The following is a 24,547-nucleotide window of genomic DNA, read 5'->3' on the forward strand; positions in this document are numbered from 1 at the left end:
ATCTCAGAAACTGAAGATGTTACAGACCTGAAAATCGGTATTTGTGATCTTCTTTAAAAATAAAGAAACATGTGTTTTTTGTTTTTGGAAAATCCAAATAGTGGGGGGTGAAAGGGGGGGGGTGTATTTTAAAAAAAATAGTGTATCTATATCTCAAAACTTCAAAAGTTTGCAGATGTAAAAGTTGATATTTAGAATCTCCTTTAAAAATAAAAGAACACATATTTCTTTTCTTTTCTGTAAATCCCAATCTGAGGGGTGAAAAGTGTGAATAAGGTGTTGAATGTCTTTAATGAGGATACTTATATCACAGAAACTGAAGATATTACAGACCTAACAATTAGTATATGGGAGCTCTTTTAAAAATACAGAAACATTATTTTTTTGTTTTTGGAAAATCTAATTAATGGGGGTTAAACAGGAGTGACAAACTGGGGTGAATTTTTAGAAAGACTATATCTACAGTATATCTCAGAAACGTAAAATGTTACAGACGTAAAAACTGGTATTTGGAATCTCCTGTTAATGTAAAGAAACAGATATTCTCAGAAAATACAATGAAGGGAGGGAGGAGATGAAAAAATTGAAAAATTAATTGAATTAATTGTATGAGGATACTTACATCTAATAAAAACTCAAGTTGTTACAGACGTGAAAATTGTTATTTAGATCTTTATAAATAAAACAATGCGTTTTGGTGGGGAAATCATCTTTGGGGGTGGGGGTGAAAAGGAGTTGAATTCGTTTCATGAGGACACATATCTCAAAAACTGAAGATAATCGGTATTTAGAAGATCCTTTACTATTAAAGAAACAAATATTTTTTGCTGGAAAATTCACTTAAAGTGGAGGGGGGGTGAAAGTAAGTGAAAAATGTGAATTATTTTTATGGGAATACTTATATCTCAAAACTGAAGGTAACACACGTGAACATTTGTATTTGGAATCTCCTAAACATAAAGAAACACGCCTTCTTTTTTTGGGGGAGGGAGTAAATCAACTTAACCGCAGTGCAGTGAAAAAGGAGGTGAGACCAATTGATTTTACTGTTCATAATGTACTTATAAGGAGCCTCCGTGGCTCAGGCGGCAGCCTCTCACCGCTGGGTTCCGTGGTTCAAATCCCGGTCACTCCATGTGATATTTGTGCAGGACAAAGCGGAGGCGGGACAGGTTTTTCTCCGGGTACTCCGGTTTTCCCCGTCATCTTTCATTCCAGCAACACACTCCAATATCATTTCATTTTATTTGTCATTCATTAACCATTGCCCCAGAGGAGTGCGACAGGCTTCGGCAGCCGGCACAATTCCTATCCTCACTGCTAGCTGGGGGCTTATTCATTCCATTCCTGACCCGGTTGAATGACTGGAAACAGGCTGCGGATTTTCAATGTACTTATTCTGATCATAAATCGATCATTTTTAATCTTTCCTGGGTTCATTTTCAAGAGCCATCTTTTCCTTTGGAGAACCTTCTTAGATTACAGTTGATTCTCCTAGCATGTAAATAAAAATTTAAACACATTTAAAATAAACGATAGGAATGAGATTGACCGTGCAATTGTTCACCTCTATAATAAGGTCAATAATGCACGGAGGTATGTCATTCGTATCGCCAGAAATCCTGCGCACTTGCCTACGAGCGACAATGGTGCTGGTCATACTGTCATCAATGACATTGGCAGCAGATGTAATTTACCGCCAAGTAGCTGTCTTGCATCTTGCTGTGGGATCCAGAACATCAATAATAATAATAATTTAAAAAAAAAAAAAATAATAATAATACCTAAATTCAACTAATTTCACCCATCCTAATAATAATAATAATAATAATAATAATAATAATAATAATAATAATAATAATAATAATAATAATAATAATAATAATAATAATGTTCTGGACCATCGTCAAAATGTGCAGACCACGTTGGAAACAGGTCCTGGACGGGTAATAACTACGAATGCAGTCCAGCCGTGGGTTCAGTACCGCCAAGGCACCCAAGACGACACCACCACAGATGTCCTCAAGGATTTGATCCACATTAAAAATGCTTATAGGAAAAGATGGCAAAGATTTGGGGACCCAACTGACTGGGTGGAATACCTGGACGTAGGCCGGGAAGTATAAAATCGATTGCTGGAAAAAAAGATTGAAAAATGGGAGGAACGTTGCCGTAATCTCTCAGAAAACGAGTCAGATCGCAAATTTTGGCGGAATCTCTCAGAAAACAAGTCAGATCGCGAATATCAGCAGGTTATGTATAAAACGATAAGCATTCAATTATAAATTTCAGTATAATACCGTAGCGAAGCATGGGTATCTTGCTAGTACAAAATAAAATGACATGAAAAAACCTGAATACGGCTGTTACTTAGTTAATGTATGTAGTTTATTAGCCACTGATTAATGGTGGTGGAATTACTGTGAATAAAAAGAATAACAATTTCTGGGTGCAGAAGAGACCACCATGCGTTGAGAATGAAGCCCACTGAACTGAAATTTCTCTCCGAAGATGAACTTGATGCTTCTTGGCGATCTGGTGGAGTTTTGGATCGTTTTGTCCATTTGTCCTCCAACAGAATGCTGTATATTCTTCCATTATGCAATTTTTAATTAAATATCTTTCCAGCCCAACTGTTGGGATAGGACCATCTTCAACATCAGCCAATGAACCAAACTTATTTCATTACTTTGACAGATTATGGCATATTCATGGAGTTTGATGACCTAGGAAGTTTGGAATGTTCATCATTCATACACGCCTTGTTCAGATTGTTCAGTACACAAACTGAAGGTCCTTCCCATCACTGTCAACTATAGGCTTGAATACCAACCAAATACGACTTTTGATGTTCCAATTCGGTTCAGAAGTTATGTATTGTCCGATTTCTAGTTTTTTCTTTACTTCACATTTTCTTGCCAAAGTTTCTCTTGAAGCCACAGTCCGCATTCATTTCCGACAGAAGGAAAGACGGGGAAGTCAAATAAGAAACCACAGCACACCTGATCGTCTCCACTCGACCGTAATGCAACACACTCCGCTGACGTGCAGTACACTGTATGTACACATTGAAGCAGTCAGCCTGTAGCACTACCACAGTGCTGTCCTAGGCTTACTGCATACAAACGACATGGTGCTGCCCAGTCCGACCTGTGCGATGACGTCACGGGCTTCTTATGTTCGAGCCTTTGAAAGCCTACTGCTGTCTATTCACGAAGCAGCTCATGGGCTGGGCCGCTGTACAGGATTCTACCTTATATAATCCCTGAAACAACTTCAAACCAAGAATTTATGCTATCATAAATTATCAAATGGTACAACTGGCGTCAACAAAAATGCCTTTGATTGAAAGGAATAACCAACCGCTGATCCTATAATCCCTCTGTATAGCAAATATCTTTCTATTTGTAACTGTTTCTGCATCGCACCAACTCACACAGGTCTTGTGGAGATGATGAGATAGGACAGGGAAGGAATCAACCATGGCCTAATTATACTGCCCCAGCATTTGTCTGGTGTGAAAAACCATTTTCAGGGCTGCCAACAGTAGCATTTGAACCCACTATCTCTGAATGCAAGCTAACAGCTACATACCTCGAAAAGAGTAGCCAATGATATAAATTTTGATTCCCCTAGTGAACCTGAAATATTTTTCCTGAATGAGTAAATTCATAATTCCAATATAATTGATACTTTATTGGACATTATAAATTTTCCAGCTAACTCATTCCTGGTTGACAGCATTTCATTCCAGTGTGTCAATTTGGGCTCATCAGTTGGTAACTAGCACACCTATTAAGTTGCATGGCTACTGCATATAGTGGAAGCCACTGCATAGGCTACTCTGAGCCACAGGCACATTTATAATTTCCAATAACGGACCCATTATACTGGAATTATGAATTTACTCACTCAGAACAAATATTTCAGGTTCTCTAAATGGGCGTTTTCACGGGGCTAGTTTACGAGCTGCTAGTTCTAGCAGCTTGTGGACTTACCCTATGTAAACATACTCGCTAGTTAGATTCCAGCTTACTGGGCTAGTGGCAAGCAGAGGTAAACTCCCAGCTATTTTGCAGTCCACTTACCGATCACGTCACAAGCTTGCAGTATGTACTTGTCGCATGCAAACACAGAGTTACTTAGTTACTGGCTCTATAGAACACTTTCCCGCCTTGTCAATACTTTACATATTTTATTATATTTAATTACCATACATGTTTCGAGAGCTAACTACTCTCTTCTTTAGCGGTGCCAAACATTAATTAATCTTTGGACTTGGTGCATTGGTACAATTAGAACAATTATATATATTATATATATTATTGTAACAATTTCAAGATTTATATATAATTGTTCTATTTGTACCAATGCACCAAGAAAAAAGAAGAGAGCAGAAAATATTTTAAGAGAGTGACTAACTTTATAGGTGTTATTTATTATCTTACGAATTGGAAACTATTTTATTTTAAAGGGTTCTACTAAATGGCAAAGTAAATGTTAAATTTAGACACGAAGAAATATTTTATTTTTTTTTAGATGTAAATAAGGACGTAAAATTAACATATAGTGATTAATTTCATAGATGTTATTATTTATGATTTGAAAATTCTAGGGTTATGAATTTCATGTTGTTGGTCCGTACTGAACTGAGAATAACATGAATAGTAACACAGTAAAGGTTTCCACCTATTCAGTACTAATATGTATTTACAATGTTATAAATTACATGGAACTAGTTTCAACCCACCTAGGGGTCATCATCAGCCATATTAAAGCGTACATAAGTTTTTGTCAAATCCTAAAACATGTTATTTTTAACTGTAATAATCGTATGGATTTATAATTTATAAAGTGAAGTTTTGTAATGAGATGAGAAATGTTAGTATGGTACAGGTGAGTAGTAAATAATAATATATATACAAACAAGTTTGGAACAAAGTACAAGTGGGGTACTTTGAGTTGTAAAAATATAACCTCATGGATGTCAGTAGTCCTCGTACTAAAGAATCAATGTAAAATAACACATATAAACATATATACAAGTATGTACAAAGTCTGGAGAGTAAAGAGTGATACTCTTTTAATGTCGAGTCGGCTTGACACTGATCACTTAAGCGGTTCTGGTTCTCAACCAGAAATTCAAAAATAACTTCACGTCCAACAATCAACAACGCAACCGATCAACACAGCTTTAATACACCAAATGCCTAATTTCTCCGCTTAAGTGATCAGTGTCAAGCCGACTCGACATTAAAAGAGTATCACTCTTTACTCTCCAGACTTTGTACATACTTGTATATATGTTTATATGTGTTATTTTACATTGATTCTTTAGTACGAGGACTACTGACATCCACGAGGTTATATTTTTACAACTCAAAGCACCCCACTTGTACTTTGTTCCAAACTTGTTTGTATATATATTATTATTTACTACTCACCTGTACCATACTAACATTTCTCATCTCATTACAAAACTTCACTTTATAAATTATAAATCCATACGATTATTACAGTTAAAAATAACATGTTTTAGGATTCGACAAAAACTTATGTACGCTTTAATATGGCTGATGATGACCCCTAGGTGGGTTGAAACTAGTTCCATGTAATTTATAACATTGTAAATACATATTAGTATTGAATAGGTGGAAACCTTTACTGTGTTACTATTCATATGTTGAAAATTCTAGTTTAAAGTCTGTAAAAAAATGACATAGTAAGTAAGTGAAAGGTGAAACACAGAGAAATATTGTAACAATTTCAAGATTTATATATAATTGTTCTATTTGTACCAATGCACCAAGTCCAAAGATTAATTAATATTTGGCACCGCTGAAGAAGAGAGTAGTTGGCTCTTGAAACATGTACGGTAATTAAATATAATAAAATATGTAAGGTATTGACAAGGCGGGAAAGTGTTCTATAGAGATTTGAATATAAGTCAATACAGACCAACATGGTGAAAATAATCAATTCTAGTTACTTGCTAGAGTAGAACGCAGCCCAGAAGGCGGTTTCGTTGCGCAGAGAGAGACAGAAGTACAGTATGAGGTGCGGTGATGCCAATGTGGCTACTCATAACAGCATGTATGTGTAAACATTTTTTCATCCAGTTATGTCTTTAATTCCAAAGCGATGACCTATATTTTTTGTGGGCTTAAACGTCTTCTAAAAGTCTAAATTAATTTTTAACATCAAACCCCGCGAAAGTGTTGAGGAAAATTTTCGAGATATTAAGGAAGGTAAATGGACGGTCCAGTTTCAACGCCGTAGGATATTCGCCGTTTTTATACATATCAAATGTACGCAGAACATTTTAAATGAAATCATCGAGGACCGTCACTGGCTTCTTCCTCTAAGGGTTCTTTCCTGGCGACCTGAACACCGCATTATTTTTATTTCCGAAGCTTGTTTTATCCTCTGTACTGTTTGCAGGCTGATACCACATGCAAGTGCTGTCTTCTTTTGAAGCGTGGCAACATGACGTTCCTCACCTTCTCCGCCTATGAACACCTGCTGCTGCATGCTTACCAAATATAAATACACTTTAAATACTATTTCCCTCACCTGTTGACGAAATACTTGTTTTTTTGCTCTTCCTGGATCTATCGTACACACGCAAATAATTCCCTAAATTCGTTGATTATGATATTTACAAATAAAACTCGAAACATTCACTCGTGACCCGCAAAAACAGGCACCTCTTACTGAAATGATTCTATTGGCTCAGCGGAAAACACGTCATACTACAAAGCACGCAATGTTACTGCGCAACCCTCTTCAAACCGCCTTCCGGGCTGCGTTCTACTCTAGCGAAGACAGAACCAAGATGTCATCGAAGTGGAATTGTGATGAAATGGTAAGATTTCTTGATATCTATGAGTAATATGAGTGCCTTTGGAGCATACTACATTCTGATTATTGCAATAAAAACAAACAGGACTCTGCCATGATGAAATTAATGAGTGCATTGGCGAAGGAGAACATTTGAGTTTATAATATAGAGAACTTACATAAAAAGATCAAAGTAATAATGAATGTTTATCAACAAGAATTACTCAAGATAGAGAAGTCTGCAAGAAGTGGAGCTGGTGTAGATGTTATTTATCATCCCAAACTGATATGGTTTAAGAGAGAAGACGCTTTCCTGAGGAATGTAGTAAGTTGATTACTGACTGCAAAGTTTCTAGTAAAAATCTTGATATTGTGCATGGTGGTATTCTAAACAATAATGCAAGAGAAGAGAAGCTATCTCCGCTGGCAAGATATCGAAGAGTAACCTCAAGTTAGGAATCTTTTCACTTTTGAAGCCTGTTATGTTCCTCCATTGGTACAAAAATGCAAAGTGCAAAGAAATGAAGTGAAAAGTTTTCAGAAATTTTGCAAAGAGACGATTCCCTTTTCATCTGTTAATTAACAAGTATGTACATGAGTTTCTCGGCGTAGTATTTGGTTTAATGATATAAAGATGTTACGACGAAAGCATTTGTTGGCATCAAGTGAGGACAGTGATGAAAAATCCAACAAGAGAACGTGAAAAGACAGGATTAATTTTCATAACCTCACTTCGACGGAATTTCGCAAGTGATTTCGTATTATCCCAACACAGGCTGACTATATTTTTGAAATGATCGGTCATTTATTGAAACATGCAACAAAAGGAAGTCAATCCCTTTCCAGAAAAGAACAAATTCTTATATGCTTATAGTCGTAGATGTTATAGTAAATGTAATATTTCCTAACACAGTACATTGGCCTGATAATCCACTTAATATAGCGACGGGATTTCTAATGAAGGGTGAATTTCTCTCTGTGTGTGGATGTGTTGGTGGTACTCTCGTTAATATTGATGCATGTCATCATTTGAGAGGTTACCGGTATTTTTAAAGTCGCCAAAAAGGAAGTCACGTTTCTCCTTGACAACTTCCAGCACAGTCAACTTCTTGTAATAACCTTTCATTCCCATGAAAAAACTTTAAAACTAACGGTACGACAATTATACCGTCAAGTTCGCCGCGAAAAATAAAGCATTAAAATCATAAGAGTATTAGGCCTATACAGTTAGCACATGGAATAAACTTGATCGGATCCCTCAAAGACTTTTCACTTTGCGAAGAAATTGAAAAGTACAACCTAGATCATGGTGGAACAGAAAGACTTTGCACTTTGCAAGAATTTAAAAGTTGAAAAGTTGCAAAGTTCATTCATGGAACAGGCCCCTGTCTAGTATGAAGTGGTTCGACCATGTGAAGCAACTCCTCAAATTTATCTACATCCAGTCTAAGATGCATTCTGTATTCATGCGGATCTTCATCTGATAATTCACGAAGTGCACAGTTTGATGCACCTTGAGATTCAGTGCAAGTAATCCAATATCTACGCGGCCATCGTTTCTGAAACTTTTTCGTCACTATTTTTTTAAGTTCTTCATTTAAAAATACCACAGCAGCAGCAATAGCTTCATCAGTATCACACATTTCCATCAAAACCACAGCAATATACTTGTATCTTCCTTGATCTGAGTGAGTGCAGACAATACAGAATGAAATATGGGTTGAACTAGCCAGCAACTACGTCCTGCTTTACTACTAGCCCCATGTAAATACAGACTTTCCTGCTAACCTTGACTTGCAGCAAGTAATTACGGTAAATAAACTAGCCTTAAGGGACTCGCAATCTGTATCATCTGATGGCCTAGCAGGCATCAATTTTTGTAAAAGACACCAAGTCTCGCATAGTGCATTGGCACTGCCTGTGGGTCCAAATAGCCTATGCAGGGGCGTTCACTATATGGCCAGGCTGAGTGACTCAGACGGTTGAGGCGCTACCCTTCTGACCCCAACCTGGCAGGTTTGATTCTTGCTCAGTCCGGTGGAATTTGAAGGTGCTCAAATACGTCAGCCTCGTGTCGGTACATTTACTGGCACAAAAAGAACTCCTGCAGGACTAAATTCCGGCACCCCGGCGTCTCCAAAAACCGTTAAAAAAAGTAGTTAGTGGGACGTAAAGACAGTAACATTATTATTTCACTACATACGCTAGCTATGCATTTTGGTAGGTGTGCTAGTTACCAACTGATGAGCCCAATTGGCACACTGGGACAAAATGTTGGCAACCAAGAATGAGTTAGCTAGAAAATTTATAATTTCCAATAACAGACCATTTACCATATATTGGAATTCAGTATAGCCAACTCGTTCTGTCCCAACGTTTTTTTCCGTTGGTATTATGTCAAGTTTATTTCTTTAGTAGCTTATTTCAATTATTTGGCACATAATGAAAATTCTATCCTGGCTACCCCTCTGTGATCTGAAACCACACTAGTTTTCCTCCAATTTATTCCTCACCTGTTCATACCATCCTCTTTTCTAAAATGCCTGTGAACAACTTGCCTGATATACTAATCAGGGAATGATGTCTCAATAGCTGTTGCAATCCTTCCTGCCCCTCTACGAATAGATAGGTGCAATTACTGCCTTCATCCGAACACAAGGTACCGTCCTCAATTCCATACAAATACTATTACTCTACGAAGCCATTTCATCCCTGCCTTACCATTATGTTTCCATATTTTAATCTGCTTTCCCTCTTTATAATTATGGTGAATCAGAATTGCCCATATGATATACCTATTTTGGGAACACTTGGAAAAGATAAGACAAATATATCATAGTCAACATATTTGGTAGAGAAGTTATAGATTTCAGGAGTATGGCAGCCAGAGTATGTATTTTATTAAGTCAAATCCATAAATTGATAACCAAGTAGAGTGGCTGTGCGTGTTAACGCACCATGGCTATGGAGCCAAGCTCTGCATTCGGGAGATGCGTATGTTTGAGCCCCACCATCGACTGTCCCGAGAATGACTTTCTGCGGTTTACCATTTTCACTTCCAGGCAAATACCAGGATAGTTCCTTCTTACAAAACTGTACAAAATGATGTTGATTATCCTCCTAGTCAATACTAAAATATTTGCATCCAATTCAGATGAAATTTTACACAGACATGTTTCAACCCGGCATATGGTCAACCTCAGTAAGATAAATATAATTAATTAAAAACATTAAGACACACAATATGAAGTGCTTGTTAAAAAGTTTTTCCTCAGAAAACATGTCATCATGTCTTCATAATGTTTTTTTAAATGAAAAAGGATAGTTCCTATTCATAGGCCACCGCAGATTCCTTCCAGCTCCTTACCCAATTTAATTCACCATCATTCATTCAGAGGTTGGCATCAGGAAGGACATACGACCGTAAAAACATGCCATATAAATTCATCTCTCCCCATCCCCGACCCCATATCAAGAAAGAGGATTAAGGGGCAGACATACAAATCTATAAATTACTAAATACATGGTCCCTAACCCTAAAAGAAAGTGATAAAGAAGCCACACCAGTACTAAGGCCAGATATATTTGCAACGAATGGGGAATGGTCTCCCTCAGAAACTGAACAGTAAGTTAAATGTACCAGTAACACAATACAGAAATCAATACAAGGATATGGAAGATATGTAGAAGCTATAATTAAATGACAATGAGATAGTCCAACAAATAAAAATGTCCTTTCCTTCTGTGGATTTTTAGAATAACAAATTGCACAGTACCAACCTCCATTGCTTGTGTTGAACTTAATTCCAAAATCATGATCAGGACCTCCAGGATTATGACTAGCTGTAAGAATTATTCCACCAGTTGTCTGATATTTGCGTATTATGGCAGATACGGCAGGAGTAGACAGAATTCCATTTTGTCCAACATAAAGTTTTGACACCTGAAACATGTAATATAAGATCACTAATTCAGGATCCTCAAAATCATATCATAACTATAATACTAAATAAGGAATTGATTATTTGGATGACAGCAGAACATTTATGTAGCTCAAACCATACACTATCATTCTTCCAGAAAGTACCTTGATGAGTACATTATTGGGCGAGTTGGGCATGCGGTTAGGGGCACACAGCTGTGAGCTTGCATCCCCAGGAGATAGTGGGTTCGATCGTCACTGTCGGCAGCCCTGAAGATGGTTTTCTGTGGTTTCCCATTTTCACACCAGGCAAAAAAAAATGAGTACATTACACTATTCTGTATGTTTCATTTGAGTTTTTTTATTTCATTATTTACAATTTGCTTTACATCACGCCGACACAGATAGTTCTTACGGCGATGATGGGATAGGAAAGGCCTAGGAGTGGGAAGGAAGCGGCCATGGCCTTAATTAAGGTACAGCCCCAGCATTTGCCTGGTGTGAAAATGGGAAACCATGGAAAACCATCTTCAGGGCTGCCGACAGTGAGGTTCGAACCCACTATCTCCCAGATGCAAGCTCACAGCCGCGCACCCCTAACCGCATGGCCAACTCTAATATTAATACTATTACTGTCATTATTGTTAACATTGTTTTCATATTATTGTCATCAGTAGTTATCATTAACAGTGTTCTAAGTTAAGACCGTCAAGTGTAAGAAAGAGAGTACAACCCTAACTTTGCCACAATAAATGAAACATATTATTTATTTATTTTATTATTTAGCGTATGATGAATACAATATGTACAACAACCATTTCAAGTTCACAACTAAAGTTGCATATCAAAAGTTGAGAGCCACAAAAAGCTTTGCTTGAGACACAGTGTAAGTCCTCTATAGAGCCCCTATAAGCATGCAAAGGAGACTCAAGTGCAATGTGATCCACTGCCTGCTCCTCTTCTCTGCAGTCATATTGTGGTGATGTCTTCAATCCCCATTTGAAGAGAGTGGCTCCACATCTACCTTGGCCGGTCCTAATTCGGTTTAGCGTCCTCCACTGCCGTGGAAAAATCCATCTGGGCACTTGCAGGGGTTCTTAATGTTGTGATGTGGTAACGAGGACTGCTGTTGCCATTGTTTTTTCCAGGTGCCCAATAAATTAAAGGTGGTGTCCTGTAGATTCGTTGCAGTAAGCCAAGAAGGGTGTCTGGATTTCAGCTGTTTAAATGGAGAAGCTGCTATGTCAGAATGAATAGGACGGTGAGGATTGTTTTCTATTTTCTTCCATAAGTTAAGCAGTAACTGTGATCTTTGTAGGGATGGAGATGATATGTGGCTTAGGGTGGGACGTCCGTGTGTGTGTGTGGTGGTTGAATGCACCCAACTGTTAAGCCAGGTTGAGCAGCAACATTCAGCGACGGAATAAGAAAGTGCAAGAGCAGTGGATCTCAGGATTTGAGCATTAGCACCCCAGGATGTACCCGCGAGCTTTTGAAAGATGTTATTCCTGGCCTTGATCTTGGCTGACACAATAGAGAGGTGATTCTTGTAGGTCAAAGACCTGTCCAGGGTGACTCCCACGTATTTTGGGTTGCTACAATACTGTAGACTCTCTCCTCTGAATGGTATGATTGGTTTGTACCCGGCATTCTATTTCGCAAGTGGAAGATAGACAACAGTTTTATGAGGGTTTGGTCTAAGGTTGTTCTGTCAAAAGTAACTGTCTAGAATCTTTTAAGTCTGATATAAGCATCGACTCAGACTCATTGAAGCGTTGGGCAAGCAATGCCATGTCATCTGCGTAGATGAATTTTCTGGATTTGGTTACTGGGAGGTCATGAGTACAGGTTGAATAGTCGAGGGGCCAATACAGAGCCCTGAGGGAGTCCACCATTTATCTTGTGTACTATACTTCTGGAGTCTTCTGAAAAAATCTGAAAGTACCTATTACTCAGCATATTACCAAGTAATGTGGAGAGTTTCAGGCAAGGGATGATGCTGATAAATTTGAGAAGGAGCTTACCTTGCCACACGGTGTCATATGCAGCTGTCAGATCTAAGAAGACACCCGTGCTTAGCATTTTGTTCTCAAAGCCATTTTCAATATAGGTAACTAGTGCTAAAACCTGTTTGTCACATCCTCGTCCAGGTCTAAATCCAGCTTGCTCGACTGGAATATGCAGATTGATTGTCGCAGAGATCCTGTTGTGTATCAGCCTTTCCAGGAGCTTCACTGTAACACTGAGGAGTGTTCCTTTCCTCACATTCAACACTCTACACTTCCGCTTTTCCAATTACACGCAGGTTCATATCATATGGTGCAAGTAGTGGCAAAAGATCTCTAGAGGTTGACGCCACGAAAAAATAGCATTTAAAGAAAAACATTGAGGAATGCTATTGGCCGGTAATTCTCAATTTTTGTTGGGTCCTTTCATGTTTTTAATACAGCTATTATTTTTGTTTTCTTGAAGAATGAGGGTAGGTTACCTGTCTCTAGTATGTTTGTGAAGAAGTTAGTAAGCCATTTAGCAGCAGCTGGTCCAAGATGAAGAACTCTGGATATATACCATCAGCACCTGCCACTATCTGGATCACCTTTGGCCTCAAATTCTTTGAAGAGCCTTTCACTCTCCTCGTTCCAGCCAGGGATGTATTGTTCACGATATCCTCTTGGGATGCATCGTTTTGCTGCACTTTTAACCACACCGATGAATCTGTTGTAGTTACTATGGATTGGTCTTATCCATCGCAGGTTGGAGTTGCTCTGTTTTGAAAATTTCAGAACCCCATCTCTGTTTCGGGCAGGAGTGAATGATAGGCACAAGCAATCCAGACTGGAGATTTTTTTTTTTTTTTTTTTGTTATTTGCTTCACGTCGCACCGACACGAATAGGTCTTATGGCGACGATGAGGGAGGAAGGGGCTAGGAGTGGGAAGGAAGTGTCCATGGCCTTAATTAAGGTACAGCCCCAGCATTTGCCTGGTGTGAAAATGGGAAACCACGGAAAACCATCTTCAGGGCTGCCGACAGTGGGGTTCGAACCCCCCGATCTCCCGAATACTGGATACTGGCCGCACTTAAGCGACTGCAGCTATCGAGCTCGGTGGAGAATTATTGGTCAATGCTGACTGTGAGGAAATTTGTTGAGCACTCTGTGTCATCCTGCTTCAAGACACCCACACGGAAAATGATCTCCAACTGCAATCCAAAATTAGTGTCCGCAATTTAATCATGCAAAGTACGGGATTGCCACCTATGTGAGCAGTTATATCAACCACTATCAGTCTTGCCATTCTCCTCAGATAATGAAATATTTACTACCTCAATCAAAGTCTGTGATTTGATAGTAGTCAACGCATATAAATCTCCTGGAACTCCCTGACCATCTCCGCCAATTCCAACTCTGCAAAACCCAAGTATAATTGCAGGAGACTTCAACAGCCATCACACACTTCGGGGATGCAAGGAGAATGACAGTAATGGGGAAAAGCTCACTGACTGGATGGAAACTGAAAACCTTAAACTTATCTAATGATGCCAAGGATAAGGCTTCCTTCTCTTCCGCACAATGGAACAAAGAATACAGATTCTCTGTTTTGTAACGCTGTCATAAAACATATTATTATTGTCAGGAGTTGCTTTTGAAGAACTCTTTTGTCTTTTGCCCTTCCCTGGCAGCATTAAAGTTACATCAGATCGGTAATAGAAGTTCTTAATTAGTTCCTTTGTCCCCGTACTCAGAACATGGGGGAATTTTTATAAAGCAATTATGATCAGTGGAAAATAAAAACGTAAACAGTCTATGGGATGGGTACAAACCACAAGTCAGCAAAGACAGAGCCTGCTCCTTGAGCTAACGGCATGAGAGCGGAAAGAACTGAGAGCACCTGACTTCTAACAGTTCGTGTTTAAGGACTAGATGGTGATGTGTGGAGTCCGGGCACAAGCAAAGCCATGGCATTGTACGTGACTGAGTATGTTATGTTTACGAAAAACTATCAGTCAGCCAGTTTGTTGCTCATTGCTTATGCTATATTCCTCGACAGAATTTTATGCAGGCCCACTGTAGTTCCATGACTGCAAATAGTAGTCCATGGAGTTATAGTAAATGAAATGGCGTATAGCTCTTAGTGCCAGGAGTGTCCGAGGACAAGTTTGGCTTGTTAGATGCAGGTCTTTTGATATGACTCCCATAGGCGACCTGCGCATCATGATGATGAAATAATGATGCAGACGACACATACACCCAGCCCCCGTGCCAACAAAATTAACCAATTATGGTTAAAATTCCTGACCCTGCCAGGAATCGAACCCAGGACCCCTGTGACCAAAGGACAGCACGCTAACCATTTAGTCATGGAGCCGGTTGAGTTTTTAGTTATCACATGTCAAACATTTCTTCCTACGTATAACCGAACGAAATTAATACAATTAAACACAGCATAATCTAATGCACTGAACAGAATAAGATATTACAAACCATAAAAACGTTAGAAGTTAAAATCTGATTTAATATGCACCCCTTCCCTAGTTGTAACTGCGAGCGGTGCAAGCAGCTGCTAGGCTATACCTTCCGTCAGAGCGCATACTCAGCATCTTCTCCTGCTTGACCTGGAGCACTGCTCATTGAGCTAAATTGTCCCAGCATTTGGTTTAAAGCAATTGTTAAGGAGTGCAGGGAAAAAAAAAAGGTGTTGAGGAATGGTAAGGACCTATTTATTATAACAGGGAAATAAAGAGATTAAGGAGGACCTGCAGGTTAGAAAGAAATAGGTAAGAACTTACAAGGTACTTGAATTTAGCAAAACAAGTTACCTAAGGATAAAATGATGGCAAACATAATTGGCAGCCATATGAATTTTAGGGAACAATAAAAGGACATGTACAGGTACTTTAAGACAGAAAGTTTCCAGGAAGGTCATCCCAGGGCTCATTAATGAAAAAGGGGAGTGTATAGAAGGCAGAAGTATTCAGTCAGCAGTATATAACAGTAGTTGAGTATAAGGATACTGTTCAAGTAGAGGAGGCAACTAATACTGGTAAACTGCTTAAATTTACCTATGTTGATAAAGTCCTTTACAAAAAGATACCAAAGTTGAATGCTAGAAAAGCAGCTGAGATTGATAAGATTTCTGGGGAGGAAGGTAGGATATAGTACCATACCTGAAATACTTATTTAATTACTGTTTGCATGAAAGAGCAATACCATTTTTAATTTTTTTTTTTTTTTTACAACTTGCTTTACATCACATCGGCACATATAGGTCTTATGGTGACGATGGGATAGGAAAGGCCTAGGACTGGGAAGGAATTGGCCATGGCTTTAATTAAGGTACAGCCCCAGCATTTGCCTGCCAAAATGGGAAACCACAGGAAACAACCTTCAGGGCTGCCGACATTGGGACTCGAACCCACTATATCCCGGATGCAAGCTCATAGCTGCGCGCCCCTAACCGCAGAGCCAACTTGCCCAGTGGGAGCGATACCAAATGAATGGAGAATTACAATAGTAGCCCCAGTGTGCAAGGGAAAGGGTGTTAAACATAAAGATGATATTTACTGGCCAGTCAGATTGACATGTGTTGTTTTTAAGTTCTGGGAAAATATTATATTGTAGTACACGTTTGTGAAATTATTAATTGGTTTGACAAAGGCAGTTCAGGTTTAGGAAATGTTATTCCAGTGAGGCTCAACTTGCAGGATTCCAGCAACATACAGCAGATATTTTAGATTCAGGAGGTCAAATGGTCTGTATCACTACTGACCTAGCCAGGACTCTTGATAGGGCAGATCATGGGAGATTACTGACGAGAGTGAGGGCTATTGGACTAGACAAAAGAGTGGTTGAATGGGTGGCTGCATTTACAGAAAATAGAACAAGAGAATTAGTGCAGGAGAAGTGTTATTTGATCCTGTAATGATTAAGAGGCGAGTCCCACAGGGCAGTATTACTGGACTTTTGTTTTCTTATATACCGGTATATAAATGATATGAGTAAAGAACTGGAATAATAGATAAAACTATTTGCAGATGTGTTGCAGATGCTCTTATGCTGTACAGCATCGTGAACAAATACAAAAAGACCTCGACAATGTTGCGAGATGGACAGCAGACAATGGTATGATGGTAGATGGGAGCAAATGTCAGGTTGTAAATTTTACCAAGAGTAAACGTCCTCTCAGTTTTAATTACTGTGTTGATAGGATGACAGTACCTCGTGGGGATCAATGTAAGTACCTAGGTATTAATACAGAATGATCTTCATTGGGATAATCACATTAACTGGGTTGTAAAGAAAGTATACAGATACCTTCACGTGGTTACAAGGGTATTTAAGTGTCGTAGTAAAGATGTGACGGAAACGGTGAATAAGTCACTAGTAAGACCTCAATTCAAGTACAGCTCCAGTGTATGAGACCCATACTTGATACGAAAACTGGAAAAGATCCAAAAAAAGGACAATTTGGCTTTGGTGATTTCCGACAAAGCGGTAGTGTTATATAATGGGGATAATTCCACCTAATCGATACTACTTGTTACAAGTACAATGTATTACATTAAAAAGACACCATCTGCAGGACCAGTTTTGATCTTCAATCGATCATCCTCGCTGCTTGAGAAAATAAGATAAAATAACGTATACAAATAATTGAACATCACTTAATCTAAGAATGTAGTTATAAAACACAGTAAACAACATTGATAACAGGTTAAAATCAATGAAATTTGGTTGTCATGCCCATATATCCGTTATAAGGTTTGTTACACTTTTGTGTTCGAGTTCTATATCTTCTTAATGATTAAACTGCGTTTGAAAGGTCCTGGTATGTTATTATTGGAACACTTCATATCTTGTGTAATGCAAAATAAATAAAATAAAATCATATGTTGGAATGTTAAAAACTAACAGCTTTCCTGTCTCAACCATTCATTTATTGACTTACAACACTGTGTGACCTTGTAAAAAGCAACCATAATTAAAAATCAGAAATGTATAATAAAAAAGTTAAATGAGTTAGTATTTATATAATTCAATAAAGATGTGTTGAACACATTAATTAACAGCAGCTCTTTCCGTCTCGAACCATCTCCTTTACTTTCTAGTCCATCTCGATCTTTCTACTGATCTAAAATTGATATGGCTACTTGTCAAAACTTGTACACAATAAAACACGACCTTGTCCTTAATTGATATGGATAACCACTCGAGCCAGACAACTATCTTATTCGGGTCAGTTGTAGCCAGGAAACTGAAACTTTTCACGTGCAATGTCAACTTTACTCTGTCGTCTAAACCCAAACAAGAGTTCTGTTGAGACAGAAAAGCTGTTAGTTTATAACATTTTGACATATTTTATTCCTTTATAGACTTTGTAAGGTTAATGAGAATACAAGAATTGATTTGATACTCGATCCCATAAGGAGAGACAGTTAAGTTTTAGATTGTTAAATCAAATTTTTCAAAAGGTTTATGAATATTTAAAATTATGTTAATGAGGCAAGGTTAGGGATTTGAAGCTATATATACAGGGTTATTCATCTAAGATGTTACACGGAAATAACGTCTAAACCATTATTTTTTCATGTTCATAAATGATTCCCAGGGGCTTATAAAATAATGTGCTACTTATTCCCATGGAGTGATATTAATATTAACTCCATATTTTTAAATGGAATGGGCACGAATACATACAGATGGTCTAAAAGTTCAACTGCGTACAAGTTCAAATACGTAAGTATTTTCAAAATCAGACAGTTACTTTTTGAGATATCAACAAAAACTGCATTTGGGCTCTTGCGTGCTGCATCACACAGCATGCAGTCGGCCAAGGACGCACACAAGCTGTTTCCTGGCAGTGATTCCAGCGACAGAATGGATACCAGGCATGTACTGTAAACTATCGTACACATAATGTGGTGTACCATGACATAGCCTGGGTGTGCAACGTTATTGTATGACTGGTGAACACAACGGGGAAGGGAGATAAGTTTTTGTTTTTTTGTTTTGAAATCCATGTGTTTGGTGTCTTTCCTCATGGATGGGAATGGGAAGGATTTGGAAAGGACGTCGGCCGTGGCCTATCTCAAATGTACCAATCCGGCATTTGCCTGGTGTTGAACATGGGGCACCATAAAAATCACTTTCAGGTCAGGAGAGGTAGGACTTGAATCTGAATGCACGCTGCTACATTATTCATTTGCTCTTCTAGAAGGAGCTCTTAAGGTGTCCTGTGTTATGTTTATTTCTCAATTCATACAGTAGTATGTACTGTATACTAAAAACCAGTGACAATTATAGCTTTCGTTATGTTCCTTTGAAGTCAAAGTAATTATTTTATTTCTTTTAAAAACATTAACCCTCCCTGTCCTGTCATGAGTTCGCCTCTCATACACACTTTGCAAACCCATCACATGTGCGTAATATGCTTACATGCCTGGTATCCATTCTGTGGATGGAATCACACCCAGGAAACTGCTTGCGCGTCAATATATCCTTACCCGACTGCATGCTGTCTGATGCAGCATGCAAAACCATGCATGTTGTTCTTATTGATACCTCAAAAAGTAACTGTCCAATTTTGAAAATACTTACATATTTGAACTTGTACACGGTTGAACTTTTAGGCCAGATGTATGAATTTCTGCCGTTCCATTTTAAAATATGGAGTTAGTATCAATATCTCGGTTATTAATCACTCCATGAGAATACGTTGCACATTATTTTACAAGCCCCTGGGTATCATTTACAAATATGAAAACAGAATATAATATCTAATGGTTTAGATGCTAGGCCTACTTCCATGTAACATTTGAGGTGAATAACCCTGTATATGTAAAAAGTCCAAGAATATTTTGATAATTTATGCTGCTGAAAAAGAGAGCAACTGAAGCTTCTTGAAACATATATGGATGTTAATGACAAACTGTTAAATGTACTGACAAGGTGGAATAAGTGTGTTAAAAATATATGAATGTATGATAATACTACTCTTCTGTCGGAAATCATCCAGAACAAATTGTGCTACTTTCCTTTCGATCTCTAATTGGGGTTTTACCAGTCACTTAATGCCCTTTCTTTCATATCCTTACCAGAAACCCTAAATACACATATAAGCTCATGAAAATATCCGTAACATTTATTAACAATCCTGTTTATGTGGTAACACCAACAAAGAACTTTCCTTACATTAACACCTAGGTACTTGCAGTAATCCCCATCAAAACAGTAATTAAAAGTGAGAAAACTTTTCTGTTTAGTGAAATATAAAACCTGACTTTTCACCCCATTTACCATCATACTATTGTCTGCTGTCCATCTCACAACATTATCGAGGTCTTTTTGCCGCTGCTCACAATTCTTTTCCATATTTATTACTCTATACAGTATAACACCACCCGCAAAAAGCCTTATCTGAGATCACAGTTCTTTACACATATCATTTATATGTATACGTACGAATATGTACGAAGAACATTAAAAAAAACAGGGTGCCCACTAGTAATCAAGGTCTGATTTCCCTGTATTCTCCTTGTGATTTCTCTGGGATATTCCCAATTTCCCTGCATTCAATTTAGTGGAACATGGTACATACGAGTGACGCTCGTGTATGGAATCTTGAAACATATTTTGCAAGGACACTTACAATGGCACAAAGAACTTGAAATAACTGTATCACAACTCAAACAAGCTAGACCTTCACTAATCCCATCGTACACAGCCACTACAAGAAACACTTCCACCAACGAAGTGACTACATTGTTCACTGCAAGCCATCAGTCAATCACTCTTCAAACCAACAGCTGTATTCATCATGGACGTAATTCTTGAAACTGGCATGAGTGAGCTTGCCAGTTTATAAACACGCTTGTAACAGAAACGTGTGGGTTAGTGGTCAGAAACTCAGGAATAAGTTTCCAGTTCCTTTAGCAAATGGAAGTGTCATTCAAATACGTAAGCTGGTCAACTAGTAAGCAGAGAAACAAGCACCACTGACATTCCATTTGTAGTAGAATTCTTTTCTGTAATAATTTCGCTTTTCCATAATAATTTCTCCTTATTGGCGAGGCAAAATCCGTAATAATTATGGCAGTACATAATAGTTCGCACCTCTATGTTATGTAAATCAAATGGGTAACCTTTAAAACACTGGACCTTTAAAAAGAACATTAAGAAGATAGGAGTTACTGTCTTTCAAAAACAGACATCTGAATAACATGTAACGCTACATATTCGTAGACATGGAGGTAATACACACAGTCTTATCTCAGAACAGTCTAGAGGAGTGTGCTGTTACTGTCATCTGTGGACACAACATGACAAGAGCACATCTGTGTCCTGTGCAGTAGGGTTGGGCAGACCGGAACATTCACTTGTTCCGCAACATTAGGAACTTGAGGCGGAGTGTTTCGGTACAGAGTGCCGAGACACGGGACACAGGACACAGGACTGTAACTGAGTCCTAGAGAGAACTTCGAGAGGCAACAGGACATGCTCCGCTTCAGCTGGAATGTGCCTGAACCGAACGTGCTGTGCCAAGGCCGCACTAGATAGATTAGTTGGCCTTGGCTGTGTCTGCCTGTCGATACCGGCTGTGTGCCGCCCTGTGTTGGAGTGTCAACATTTTTTCATCCAGTTATATCTTTAACTCCAAAGCGATGACCCGTATTTTTCTTGGGCTTAAAAGTTTCCTTAAAGTCCAAATTAATTTTTAACATCATCCCCGAGAAAGTGTTGAGGGAAATTTTCGAGATATTGAAGAAAGTAAATGGAAGTTGAGAGGGAAGGAATTCGAAGTGCAGCTAAAGCAGTGCAGCGCAGAGCAGATTTTTGTAATCCACACAAATCATTGCACCATCGCAAGTTGACAGACAGGGCAGGACAGAGCAGAGCAGGCCGGTTCTGCACGTACTTCCGCCTACCATGCGATGTCTTCGAAACATAGTTTCCTGCGCACGTGTCACGCAGTTAAGAAATGGAGGAGAAAATTACCACAGCCATTCAGTCTCACCATGTTTTGTAGGTACTATATGAATCATGTGGACTGCAATGCAGTATGTACGTATATATGTATGTATGTATGTACGTACGTACGTATGTATGTATGTATGTATGTATGTATGTATGTATGTATGTATGTATGTATGTATGCATGTATGTATGTTCGTGAGAAAATGGCTGAACAGAATTTAATGAAAATCGGTATGTAAATTCGGGGAATAAGGCACTACAGTCTAGGCTATAAATCATTTTATTCACGTTGCGTAACAAGGTAGTTTAGAGAAAGGCCTAAAATGTAATCCACCGAGCAAGTGGCCGTGCGGTTAGGGTCGCGCATCTGTGAGCTTGCATTCGGGAGATAGTGGGTTCGAACCCCACTGTCGGCAGCCCTGAAGATGGTTTTCCGTGGTTTCCTATTTTCACACTAGGCAAATGCTGGGGCTGTGCCTTAATTAAGGCCACGCCCGCTACCTTCCCAATCTTCCACCCTTTTTCCGTCGCCGAAAACCTTCGATATGTTAGTGCGGCGTTAAACAAACAGTAAACAAAAGAATGTAATCCTTATAGGATGAAACAATCCATGACCCAAGTTCTCGCAACATATAGAATTTAAGACAAAGATCTAATGCTGATTATGGAGAGCATCATCGCCGACTCCGTCGCCGTCATCCATCATCACATTTATGTAAAGAGATAAATACGGAAAATCATTTATCATGTCTTGTCAAATATAAATGCAAACGCGTTCACAACAGATTGTCAATGTTGATTGATTTTAGTATCTTGTGTCTTGTGACAACTAGATGAAAATCTAGCAGTACATTTGTAAAGACATATTTTTCCCTCTCCCCCACTGTGATCCTATTAATGAATTTACCATGCAAGTTGGTCGTGCGGTTAGGATCGCCTTGCTATGAGCTTGCATTCGGGAGATAGGGGGTTCGAACCCCACTGTCGGCAACCGTGAAGATAGTTTTCTATGGTTTCCCATTTTCACACCAGGCTAATGTGGGGGGTCTGTACCTTAATTAAGGCCTCGGTCGCTTCCTTCCCATTCCTAGCCCTTTCCTATTCCATCGTTGCCATAAGACCTATCTGTGTCGGTGCGACGTAAAAAATATATGAAATAATCATGAATTAAATTCTTTGCTTAGTCCATATAAACGCCGAACATCGGTAACATAGAAATATTGTTCAGTCTTGTAAACTGGCGAAGGTGGTTGTTTTTATTGCGATTGTCTTAACCTGAATAACTGCGTTGCCATCAGCACAAGGAAAATTGTGAAGATGACTAACAAAATGAGAAAAATCGCGAATGCTTGAAGAAAAAGAAAAAAGAGCCTCTTTATACTGGATGCCCCAGTATCACAGAGTCTAAAGAAAACATGTTATTTCTGAAAACCGACGAGACCCTGCGTGGCAATGTGCGCTCACGTCCACTTCGCAATTTCGTAAGCTTCGCGGTGTTCTGCTCTGCTCTTCCCTGCTCTGCGGCCAACTGCTTCTCAATGTGCGCCCGGCCTAACAGCAGGAAAGTACAACAATGTATTCATCCAGTTATATTTTTAATTCCAAAGCGACGACCCATATTTTTCTTGGGCTTAAAAGTTTCCTTAAAGTCCAAATGAATGTCTAACGTCAATCCCCGAGAAAGCGTTAAAGGAAATTTTCGAGATATTAATTACTCACTAATTTTTTTTTTTTTTTTGCTAGGGGCTTTACGTCGCACCGACACAGATAGGTCTTATGGCGACGATGGGATAGGAAAGGCCTAGGAGTTGGAGGGAAGCGGCCGTGGTCTTAATTAAGGTACAGCCCCAGCATTTGCCTGGTGTGAAAATGGGAAACCACGGAAATCACTAATTATTCACAATACAGGCCAATACATTCAACTGGTGAAAATATTCTTGAATTGGTTACTTTTAAACACCTGCACTGCCATTGTAACTGTGTTATGTGTATTTTATATTGACCGGAAAACTCTTAACCTAAAAGCAGCCTTTGAACGTGATTAGTGGGCGCGAATTTCAGTGTTCCGACTGTTCGTTCACGTTCCCTGCAGCTTTATGCTGGACCATGGCCATAACTACACACAGGCACACACCACACAGCACGTTCCGTACAGGCACACTCCCAGTTCCCACTGGCGCGGAGCATGTAATGTTGCCTCTCGAAGTTCTCTCTACACTGCGCAGATGCAGTCCCGCGCGCCCGCTGCACAGTTCAGCTAGTAGGCGAAGGGCAGTGCATAGTGGCGCTTCTGATGGGACAGGGAGTCAGTGTCTCCGGCTCGCTTGAGAATGTTTCGGAACAATTGACACTCGGTGTTCTGGAACAGCGGAACATAACTGTGCACCGGCACCTTGTGCCGAAACAGGGACATAGTGCCCAACCCTACTGTGCAGTAGACACACAAGCCTTGACGAATCATTACCATTTTTGTGGTACATAGTGACACATCGTCAGCAAGGCCTCTCTGTGAAGGCAATTGCTGACCTGGTTGGTGTACACCATAGCGATGTTGTCAGGACATACAGCCACTATTGTGCGACATCATGCGACAAAAAAATGTTGAAGATCGTCCTTGCAGTGGTCATCCGTGGTCATCAACGGCAGCTGACATTACGTGCAAATCCTTGCTCACAGGCACCTGAGAAACACCGCAACAGAACTGCGTAATGCCTTATGGCAGGCAACTGGTAGGGCTGTGTCTATGCAGACAATCAGAAATAGTCTCCATACCAACACAAGAGTTCCTTGGTGAATACCTGCACGTACATCCCA

At 39.1% G+C, this 24,547-nt stretch overlaps 1 protein-coding gene across 1 annotated transcript in view; it reads right to left on the reverse strand.

Annotated features, from left to right (window-relative positions):
- Pgm1 (phosphoglucose mutase 1) overlaps window positions 1-24,547 on the reverse strand; it is a 182,848-nt gene that overhangs the window by 148,540 nt on the left and 9,761 nt on the right. The window contains exon 2 of the mRNA XM_067140390.2: window positions 10,621-10,783. Coding sequence (XP_066996491.1) covers window positions 10,621-10,783 — 163 coding nt within the window. The remainder of the gene's footprint in view (window positions 1-10,620; window positions 10,784-24,547) is intronic.

Source organism: Anabrus simplex, chromosome 2 (genome assembly GCF_040414725.1).
Source record: "Anabrus simplex isolate iqAnaSimp1 chromosome 2, ASM4041472v1, whole genome shotgun sequence".
NCBI lineage: Eukaryota > Metazoa > Arthropoda > Insecta > Orthoptera > Tettigoniidae > Anabrus > Anabrus simplex.